Source organism: Sparus aurata, chromosome 9 (assembly GCF_900880675.1).
Source record: "Sparus aurata chromosome 9, fSpaAur1.1, whole genome shotgun sequence".
In the NCBI taxonomy this organism is placed as follows: domain Eukaryota; kingdom Metazoa; phylum Chordata; class Actinopteri; order Spariformes; family Sparidae; genus Sparus; species Sparus aurata.
In genome coordinates this window covers 36,563,555-36,574,910 of record NC_044195.1, presented here as the reverse complement: position 1 = coordinate 36,574,910, position 11,356 = coordinate 36,563,555, and the positions used below count along the sequence as shown (strand labels likewise).

General features: G+C 45.7%; 1 protein-coding gene across 2 annotated transcripts; it reads right to left on the bottom strand.

Moving 5' to 3' along the window:
* Positions 1 to 565: 565 nt before the first annotated feature.
* Positions 566 to 10,726, bottom strand: LOC115588039 (plastin-2). 2 transcript variants are annotated; one of them, XM_030428284.1, is made up of 13 exons: positions 10,688 to 10,726; positions 8,860 to 8,965; positions 5,428 to 5,508; positions 4,763 to 4,911; positions 4,302 to 4,425; positions 3,808 to 3,940; positions 3,461 to 3,542; positions 3,210 to 3,375; positions 2,805 to 2,947; positions 2,623 to 2,718; positions 2,344 to 2,539; positions 846 to 924; positions 566 to 734 (listed from the first exon to the last, which is right to left on the bottom strand). In XM_030428284.1, the coding sequence occupies exons 1-13, from the start codon at positions 10,709 to 10,711 to the stop codon at positions 581 to 583; spliced, it is 1,533 nt and encodes a 510-aa protein (XP_030284144.1). In that variant the 5' UTR covers positions 10,712 to 10,726; the 3' UTR covers positions 566 to 580. The 2 variants fall into 2 exon arrangements, with proteins under 2 accessions (XP_030284144.1, XP_030284146.1); XM_030428286.1 differs by lacking the exon at positions 10,688 to 10,726 and having other exon boundaries at positions 8,860 to 8,996.
* Positions 10,727 to 11,356: the final 630 nt, after the last annotated feature.

Below are 11,356 nucleotides of genomic sequence, written 5' to 3'. Positions count from 1 at the left end.
AGTCTCCGTTCACGGAGCTCTGTAATGGCTGGACCAAATGTGTTCGCGTCTTCGGTACTGGCAAGTCAAGGGTAGCTTGAGCAATGAAGCTGCATGTTTAAATCGACCGAAGTTCTCCTTTAAAGCTGGCTCAGTCAAAAAATACTCCACTACTGTTTCTTAAGTAAAAGTATGTAAGTATCATCAGTTAGTATTGATTATGCAGACGGGCTCCTTGATAGCATCTTAACGCTGTAGTTCACAGTGGTGGAAAGTAACTAAGTACAATTACTCAAGTGGAGTACCTAAAAACAGTATTTCCACTTCACAATACTTCTGAAGAGAAATGGAGTAGGTTTAACTTCAGTATGTTAGGAACTGTAGTTACTAACTGCAACTGCACGTTGGATCCTTTATTACAAGTAAACGTCCTGAAGTCGAAGTAAAGAAGTATTACTAAATGTAGTTAGAGTATTTTTGCACAATGATATTTCTACTTTTACTTAAAGGACTTGATCTCTTTCTCCACCACTGCTTATCAACAAGTGACGCTAACATGCTAACACAGCGTCATCATTGTGAGTCTGTTAGCATGCTAATGTTAGCATGTAGCTCCGGGCTGCAGTTGGCGTCGTCGTACCTTCTTCATGTTGCTGCCCAGTTTGGGGTACGGAGGTTTGTTGACTCTGTCCCAGTTCACCGGGACCTTTATCTTCTCGTACAGCTGGAAGATCACCAGAGCGTCATCGATGTCTCTGTGACACAGTGACAAAGACAGGAAGTGACTTTATTGTGCAGACGGTTGGTCTGAGCTACAGTGAGTCCCTGAGGATGCTGCTGGGTTAGGGTTAGAGTTCAGTTCTTACGCGTAGAGGTGGTTCACTCGAGGATTCACTCCCAGAGAGTTCATCCAGTTCCTGAAGGTTCGCTCCTCCCTCGTCTCACCTGCAACAGAACACACCTGGAGGTCACTGGCTTCATCTCAACATCTCTTCTTTTGTTTGTATGTCTTCCCGTCTGATATTTTGGCCCTGAACTCGTCCACATTTTTAAACGTATTCACTCCATTCAAACACCAAAATATTCGTCTCAACAGGGAATTGATCGCGCGTGCTTCTCTGATTGATCTCATTCATATCATATTCATTCATACTTTCTGAAATATTTTACGTTTTTCTGCCATTTTTTCCCGTTCAAGCAGACGACAGAGAGTTGAAGCTTTGTTGCATCACAGTTATAATGGCAGTCAATGAGAAATCACGTCACACCCACTCATTTTCCAGCTCTTCTCCCTCCTTCAGACATTCTCAAAGAAACTCCATTCAAACTGTGAAACGTTCACAAAGATTAGGACTTTCTCACCTGAATTCAACTTTTTCACAGCATTCATACTTTTTGCACAGTCGCAGTTCAAACAGTGGTCACTCTTCAGCCACTTTGAAATGTTTGCATTGGTGTGTATGTGGTGGAGTGTCGACAGAGTGGGGATGAGCTCGTCTTCAGTTCGCCCTCCCTTCCACAATTTTCACTCCGGCAGAAAAATAAAAACACCAACTTGTAGGTACACTCGTGCTGGCGTTACAGCTTTTGGCTCGGTGGGCGTTTAACTGACAGGAACACCGACCAACTGCCACATTAAGTCCCATTAAACTGAGAGGAAAAATATCTGGAGGCTGACAAACACATTCACTTTTCTGAACTGTTCTACACGACACATTTTTGACCACACACACACAAAAACTTCCCAAAGTGCTCAAAAGACTCTCATAGTTCGACCATATCATTATTTGAGTGATAGCAGTTATTGTTTTCCAGAGAGAGGCATGATAATGTGAGGTGAGCCTCAGCTGAAATCATCAACTCTCTCAGTCCGTTACCAGGACCAACCCGGTTACCATCACCGTGGCAACCGAGATCAACTGGGCAACACAGAGAGAGACAGATTTATCAATGAGTCAGGTTAATATTCTCTGTTTATCACTGTGTGTATTTCCCAACATGTTAACTATATTTAACTATCATCTTTTCATTCATTTGAGCCAGAAACTCCTTCCAAAAATGTAAATGTTTCCAATCATCGATATATTATAATACATTCAGTTTGTTAACAAATCTACATTATTTTACAGTTTTGAGATATTCTGGACATTTTTCAGTTTTCACAGCCAGCAAAGACTTCAGCTGGTCAACAGGCAGCATTCACAACCGCAAGTTGTTCACAACTTGCTTTCTCTAGTTTTTATAAGTGTTTCATGGGATTATTATGTTGTTGTATTTGTAAGTAATCCAATCTGAGAAGTAACTAGTAGAGTAAAAGTACTACTCTGACATGTAGTGGAGTAACTGCTCAGGAGTGTGACGGACCTTCGATGGAGCTCCAGTCGATGTCCTGGTTCTCGGGTTTCTTCAGAGCCGGGTATTTGTTGAACAGGTTGGCGACAAACGCCAGGTTGAGTTTGGGGTTGCCGCGGACGACGTCTGTGGGCATGACGAACTGTCTGCAGCCGAGCCGGTCGGCCTGGTCCAACATGCACTCGGCTCGCTTCAGGTCCTCCTTCTCCTGCAGAGAGACGACGAGGAGGACGTCAACGCACGTTCACATCAAATGTTATGACTCCTCTGAGTAATTAACGAGAGTCTTACTCTGAGCCCCGACATGTCGACGGCGATGGGGGGGATCCCCTCCTCGTCTCCTTTAGGTGCCACCTGGTTCAGCAGGTTGTAGTACGCCTTAGAGTCCTGAACACACACACAGTTTCAGAAACAGCCTCACACATGAGAACAGACTGAAGGGGTTCGACTTCTGACGGAAGAAATAATCAAACCTTGATGTCAGAGCTGAAGTTATTGATCTTGCCGGCGCCGGCCTCCTCCAGGTGATAGTTGGCCCAGCGGAGCAGCAGCTCCTCAGGGGACAGTTTCATCAGATCCTCCAGAGACTCTCCATCACGCAGCAGAGCCACCAGAGCTGCACACACACACACACACAAATGCTTCTGGTTGGTGGGTTTTTGGACCAGGCCAGGCTAGCTGTTCATTCTCCATGCTAAGCTAAGCTAACAAACCTAGCTTTAGCTTCCCAGTTACTGTTCAGACTTCAGTGGTGTTGATTTCTCATCTGAGAGAATGACTCTAAAGTCTGTGGTCGTTTCTGAGAATACAGTCAGTTTTATTAGACGAATGGTGTTCTTATTATTCTGTCCATGTAGAATTATCATACACACACACACCTTCGTTCTTGCTGAGCTCAATGTCGGCGAACAGTCCGATCTTGATGACCTGCCACAGCAGACCCAGGACCAGGTGCTGCCGGCCCTCCTTCAGGTCTTCCGCCCCGATGTTGACCACGTGGCAGCCGATGGCGGACGCAGAGTTCAGGGCCAGGTTCAGGTTCTCCTGTTCAATAGGACAGAACCACACGGGATGTAAAGACATGAACAGATGATGTCATCAGACTGCCTCAGACTTCCTTCAGTCTCACCTGGATGGTGAAAGGTGTGAGCTTCTTCTTGTTGATGGTTCTCTCGTCGATGGTGTCGGGCACCGACAGGTTGATCATCTTACTGTCAGGTGACACGTTGGACAGTTAGGAGGCGTTTACACAGCGACATCACTTTAAACAAGACTGCATTTTCAAAAATGTTGAACTATTCCTGGAACAATGGCCGCCTGTCAGAGTTAATCAGAGACCTTGATTTTTCCAGTCTTTATGCTAAGCTAGGCTAACATGCTAGCTGTATTATAATAGGACCACCTGACTCTCAGCTAAAGAGCGAGTCAGCAGCTCGTGGCTGTGAACGGATCAGACAGTTTTAAAGCAGCAGGTACCAGAGGACGATGCCGTCTCCCATGCCGGTGAACAGGTCGTCGCTGGAAGGATCCATGGGCAGAACATGTTTACAGTCTCCGTCCTTCTCCAGAGCTTTATTGATCCAGTTCACAAAGGCCACCTTCTCCTCCTCTGCAGGGGGAAGACAGCACACATCAGACCACAGCCGACATCTGGCTGACCCGTTACAGTTTAGTCCGTCAGAGACAGAACCACCATCACGCCTCCTCTGGGTTTATAAACGGTCCTTCAATGCTCAGAACCTCTGTGGATCCGTTCAGATGTTCTGTCCCCGGAACCTCAGAGGGAATCAAACCCACAGAACTCAATCTGATTCTTACTGTTCTCATTATGGAAACATGAACAGTCGCCTCACAAACAGACTCACAGATGTTAACAAAGCTAGAAGTTATGATGCGGGTTATTAAAACAGATGAATCGATGCTGATGGACTGATTGATTGATTGATCTGATCTGATGCTGATGAACGGACCGGAGTACGAGTGCTGGGTGCCCGTCTGCTCCGATGTTCCCGCCACGCTACAGATCCCCTCCTTCTTATTGATGGCCTTCCTGAACGTCTTGGCCACCTCGCTGCTCTTCAGCCCGTGGACAACCTGAACGAGACACAGAAACGGTGCTGAACACGTTGATGCCACAGACGGGCCGGACAACAGAACAGGGTCACTGACTGACAGAACCGTAGACAACAGAAACATGTGGAGTCTGCGTCAGCTGTACTTCCCTGAGCACAATCTGGAAATATTTATATTTAATGCAACATTGTAAAAGAAGCTGCTGAAGTTCAGTTACATTGTGAGCTCATACATACAAAGTACTGTAACACTGTTAAATACTGGAGTTCTACTATATAGTACTGCACTCTCACTCTCTGTGTAATGGATTACTACAGAGGTGTGTGTTGGCCTGGTGACCTTTGACCTGTGGGCTCACCTGAGTGAAGTCCTGGAAGGTGAGCTGGTTGCTGGTCTTGGTCAGCTCCTGGACGATCTCTCTGACTCTGTATCCGGGCAGAGACAGGTTGGCAGCTCTGAACAGCTCCGTGAGCTCGTCCTTACTGATGAAGCCGTTGTTGTCCACGTCTGCAGGAGGAGAGGTCAGAGGTCAACAGAACAGAACAGAATACAATCACTTTATTGATCCTAGACTGGGAAATGATTGTGTCACAGCAGCAGCGGGTCCACAAAAAAAAGAGAGAAAAAGAAAAACACTCTGTACATAACGTAAATAAGATATAAACAATGTATTTACACAGTGCAAACTGCACTATAAACAGTAATAATCTATACAACTATACAAGAAACAAACTATTCCAATGAATGTGCAAACACAGGAACACACCTGGCTCATCCTCAAGCAGTTCTTTTTACTGAACTCTGTGTGTTCAGCTACAGTCTGACCTGTGATCAGTTTGGCCTCAGGACCATTTACATTAAAATATTCTGATGTCTGATCAGCCTTTAACACTGCACTTCTGCTAGCTGAATAAAACAGGTGAACAGTTCAGAGACAGACTGGGAGAAGTGATCATTTATACAGTCAGACAGTTATTAAAGGCCGTCAGCAACAGGAAGTGACATCAGCCTCAGTGCTCTTACCAATCTTAGAGAAGGCCTCTCTGAGCTCCTCCTCCTCCTCTGGAGAGATGGTCACGGGGGCGGCCATGTTGGATCCTGAAACTGACATGACATCCTGTGAGTACAGCGAGCAGAGCAGATGTGTTGAGAGCAGCAGAGGAGGAAGTGAAGAGAAACCTCCTGATTCTGCTCTCTGATGCAAGCTGTTCACACTTCTCTCTTCTGCTGCCGTTCACTTCCTGTCTGACAGAACAGCCTCTTTGTCTGTTCCTGCTGGCTGTGATCAGCTGTGATCAGCTGTGATCAGCTGTGATCACATCCCTGCTGGAAAAACCAGCACAGACCAGCATGGAAATCGTGCTGGTCTGTGCTGGTGATCAGCTGCAGCACAGCGAGGAGGAAGAACTCAGTCTGGATGATTTAACTCTTCACTTGTTCAGCTCTGAGTCCTGATGGACCGGCTGCAGCAGAACCAGAGGTCGGACAGCGATAATACAGATGCTTCATTACTATTATCATTTATCATTTTTAAGCAGGAGCTGCTGTGGTCCAAATAAAGAAGCTAAAGAAACCTGAAATGATTCAGTCTCTCCAGATTAAACCGAGCAGTCGCACACGTCACAGAAAACTGAAGATCATCGAGTCAGTTTTTCCCTCGTTCAAGTGTTGAAGTGGAACGACTGAGAGACGCCGTGTGAGCAGCCGGCCTCAGAGTCATACTCAGAACTGATGTTGAACAATCGCGACTGAAAGGTCCAGTTAACCCCGATTAATACTTATTGATCCACATGGAGACATCAGAGCAGAAGAGACAGCTGACTCAGTGGATCACGTTCAGAGGAGGAAGAGAGAAGACGCTGAGATCACATGACACCTCGTTTATTTCAGTCTGATGATTCACTGAGAGTGTGTGTGTGTGTGTGTGTGTGTTTACATGAACACACACTTATCATCAAGAAAGAGGATGTTAAGAAAGACTTCAGATTTCATCCTTTCAGGACTGATTCAACTTCCTGCAGCTCCAATCCAGCTGCCACGCCACGCCACGCTACATCACGCCACGCTACATCACAACACGCCACGCCACATCACGCCACGCCACGCCACGCCACGCTACATCACGCCACGCCACGCTACATCACGCCACGCCACGCTACATCACGCCACGCCACGCCACGCTACATCACGCCACGCCATGCCACACCACGCTACATCACGCCATGCCACGCCACGCTACATCACAACACGCCACGCCACACCACGCTACATCACGCCACACCACGCTACATCACGCCACGCCACGCTACATCACGCCACGCCACGCTACATCACGCCACACCACGCTACATCACGCCACACCACGCTACATCACGCCACGCCACGCTACATCACGCCACGCCATGCCACACCACGCTACATCACGCCATGCCACGCCACGCTACATCACAACACGCCACGCCACACCACGCTACATCACGCCACACCACGCTACATCACGCCACGCCACGCTACATCACGCCACGCCACGCTACATCACGCCACACCACGCTACATCACGCCACACCACGCTACATCACGCCACGCCACGCTACATCACGCCACGCCACGCTACATCACGCCACGCCACGCCACATTTCTTCTCCGTCACTGAATATAGACAGCCGTCTGACCTCTGACCTCATCACAGCTACAGGCTGATGGTGATGTCACTGTATCAGCACACTGAGTGTGTAGAAGCAGTTCCTGTCCACTAACAGCTCAGTGTGTCGTCTGTAACTGACCTGAGGAACAACAACCAGTGATTCAGTTCCTCCTGCTGCAACACAAGAGCTCATTATTCACTCGTGTGACAACAAAACTACAAGAAACAATCCACACACTGAGAGACGACTGCACCCAGCACAGCGGCTACTGATGTATGAAGCTAGCATGTAGCAGGTAGCACTGTTAGCTGTTAGCATGTAGCTCATTAACCAAACAGAGCCCGATGTAACTGAAAGGATCAGACGCGCTGACCTCGACATAAACAGCTGCTTCAGTCAGTGGACACGATGAATCACAGCATGACGACTCAGACTGAACTCTCACACGTCAGCTTCATTATTAACCACTGAAAATGAAACTGACGAGTCTTCTTATATTCAGTCACGTCAGAATCTCCCGTCAGTCAGACTTCTCTGGAACTGTGAAGATTTATTTTATCTTTGACATCAAGTCGATCAGGTGAGTCGGGATGTTTCGTGTGCATGGAAAATAAATCTGAAGCTCGACTCTCGTCCCAGTTCTAAAACAAGAGAGGAAGCCTGAATCTGTCTGATATTTTATATACATATATCGATATAGATATCAATATCAAGATATCTATCTATATATATATATATAGATATAGATAGACAGATGATTAGAGGGGTGCAGCAGGGGACAGAAGCCTCGAGAATAAACTGAGAGTTTAACCTTCAGTCATTCTGAGCTGACTGGAGTGAAATGAGTGTGATGTTACAGACGCAGGATGAGTCCTTAAACGCATCACGACCAACAGCTACAGCAGAACACAGAGAGTGGTCTGACTGGGTTGGATTCATTGATTTCTCTGACACAGACAGTCGATCTCAGCGAGCTGAGAGCAGCAGCACGTGTTAATAAACTGTCAAACATTCATTCACTCCATGACAAACATTCTAGCGCCAAAGACAGACGGGAAACAGAGCGCTTCGTCAGTTATTGGAATAAATATCAATCAGAAAGTGTTTTAGTGATCTTGGTTAATGTTCTTAGTTGCTTTGCACCACAGGTTGTCAGTGAACTTCCATATTAGTCTTTGTGTGACTGAAGATCATGTGACTGTGAATCATCAGAGCAGCGTGGCCTCGGCCTCGCCAGCCTGTCCACCACGTGCACCAACATCTCCTCACACCTCCACAGCAGCAGCTATCACAAGTACCAGAACTGAAAAGTACCAGAACTGATCACATTAAACGGATTCATGAAGCGCGTCAGTTTCTGCTCGCGGCCTCGGAGGGATTTTCTGCAGTTGAAGTGAAGCTGACCACAAACTTCCTGTTGAGCTCGCTGCAGAGGTTTAACTTCTCCTTCCTCTCCTGCAGGCCTCTCTGCCTCCACCTCATCTCCACCTTCATTCAACAACCTTTTCATTACTTCTGTCAAACACGCACAAAGTTACAACACCAGTAATGCACAGTTACAAGTCTGTGTTGTTCTTTGTGTTTGAGCCAGACGATCAGCGAGCGCCGCAGCAGAGCTGACAGCGAACACAGCTCACGTCTGGATCATTCAGAAGTTGAGTTTGAACAAATGCAACAACATGACATTTCACACACACACACACACACACACACACACAGAATAAAGCCCTCTGCTCAGGTGTGTCTCATCCCACAGCGATGCGTTCAGGAGCACCTGTATGGAGGAGGAAACTCCTGATCTGTGGGTTACCTGAGAGGTGAGCAGGAGTGTTGGTCTGCGTGTCCGTCTGTTCCTCGTCTGTTCCTCGGCTTGTCCGTCTGCTGCTCACTTCTCCACAGGCAGCACTGAGTCGGCACTGATCAGGGCGACAACGCATCTATTCAAATCTACAAGGAAGGAAGTGACACGCAACACTTCAGAAACAGGAATGAAAGCGTTTTGTCTTTATATGGCAATGACGCTGGCTGCGAGTGTAGGTGAGCCCCCGCTGAGGTCACGAGGCTCAGAGACCAGGCTGATCCATCCAGAGACAGACTGACATCTGATCAGTGTTTATTCAGTGACTGTGGTGTTTTCTACATTCAGTCACATCCAGTGGTTATTATACACAGAGCCAATATTTAACTGTCATGTATCATCACAGTAGCAGAGTTACATACATCAGCAGCTGTAAACACATATAAACATAATAAAACACATCCTGTGGTTTGGTGCAGACCTGTAACTGAACATATGAGGAGTAGTTAACGTTTATAATCATCAGAGAACGTTACAGACGGTGTTTTTGGTTCCTGTCTTTTTCCTGAATATATCTGTACATGTGTGAATGTGTAAATGAGACATTAACTTATAGCACTTTGTAGAAGGAGCTTTATAAAGTTCACTACACTGACTTGTATCAGTTCACGGGGCGGAGCTGCCACATCCAAGATGGCGGCAATGTCGACGTATCGCAGCAACGGGCCAAACTGCTTAGAGAGGCGTCTGTGTGTATATGTATGAATATATATGTATATGTATGTATGTCTATGTATATATGTATGTATATATGTATATGTATGTATGTCTATGTATATAAATGTATATATGTATATGTGTCTATGTATATATGTATGTATATATGTATATGTGTCTATGTATATGTATGTATGTATATATGTATATGTATGTATGTCTATGTATATAAATGTATATATGTATATGTATGTATGTATATATGTATATGTATGTATGTCTATGTATATAAATGTATATATGTATATGTATGTATGTATATATGTATATGTATGTATGTCTATGTATATAAATGTATATGTATGTTTAAAGGCCGGCTTCTCTCCAGTTCCTGTGGGCTCTCCTCTGCTGTCCCGGACTGCCAGCACTGTGTGATTGTGAAAATTAAGTTTGTTAATAAAACTATTTAAAATGCTTTGCTGCTGGTGGTGCTTGGAGGAAGAGGGGAGTCTCACACTCTTGTTACACCAGGGTTTCCCCTAGGCCCTGGTCGTAACTATATATATATATATATATGTATGTATGTCTATATATATATATATATATATATATATATATATATATATATATATATATATATGCCTTCAGGTGTTCCCCGTGCTGACGTCATCCTCACACTGTTAACTGTCCTCATTAAGAGATTTAAAACTCACACACATCAGCTCATGGCGTCAGCAGCAGGACTGAAGTCTGATTCTGTGTTAAAGCTCTAATCATCTCTACAAACGGTCTCTGCGGTGCTTCAGGTTGGAGTCAGTCAGTACTGAGCTGCTCCGTCTGTCTGAAAGTCACATTCTACAACACCAAGCTTCAGTGGAGGGATGTACTGCAGGTAACATGGAGCTAACCTCCACTGTCTCACCTGAGCAGGTGACCTGATGGATCAGAGAGGGGCAGGTATCCTCTGCTGCCCAACACCTCCAACCCTCAGATGCTCCACATCACTGATGGGTTCCCATGGAAACCAGCAGGGACCAGAGCCGGCGCCTCCTGCTGGACCTGCTCGGTCAGGTGGGAAGGTGTCATGACATAAATATGTCTTAAATAGGTTTTATATAATAACCTTTATTTGACCTCCTCCACACATTGTCTGCCTCAGTGACTTCCTTCAGAGTCAAACTGGTTCCCAGCAGACCTCCCAGCCTCCACCAGTCTGACACCACCCACCGCTGGCAGACGGAGGTTTGCAGCACTCTACAAATTAAAACAGACATTTGACACACATGTTGAATTGTAAATATTTCTACTTTGTATTTGTGACTCTTGACTTTGACTGGACTGTGTCGTGCCTTTTCTTTCCTCCCACTCTGTTTATCGTCATGCACACACACACACACACACACACACTGAGCTAAACTCTGTGAAAGCGTCTGATTCTGATTCTGATTCTGACTTCTGCTTTACTGAAGTTCTGGAGACTTAACTTCTCCTATTTGTGTTTTAATAGTAACTTTATTAAAAGTGAGCTTTTGGAGAAGTTTGAAGAAAAACAGAAGCAGACAGCGAGTTTCATTATTTGAGTATACAGTCTGGAAAATGTGAAATCAGCTCCAGTTGAACTCTCAAACAGTCGATGGAGTTTAAATATAAATATATTGTCCACGTGAACAGTAACGAGTGATGAAACACTGCGTGGGTTCATCTCCTCTGTCAGTTCTATGCTCCTGTTCTCTGGATGGTCCGGTACATTTTTACTAACAGGATGAGAACTTGACAAACAAACAACATATTA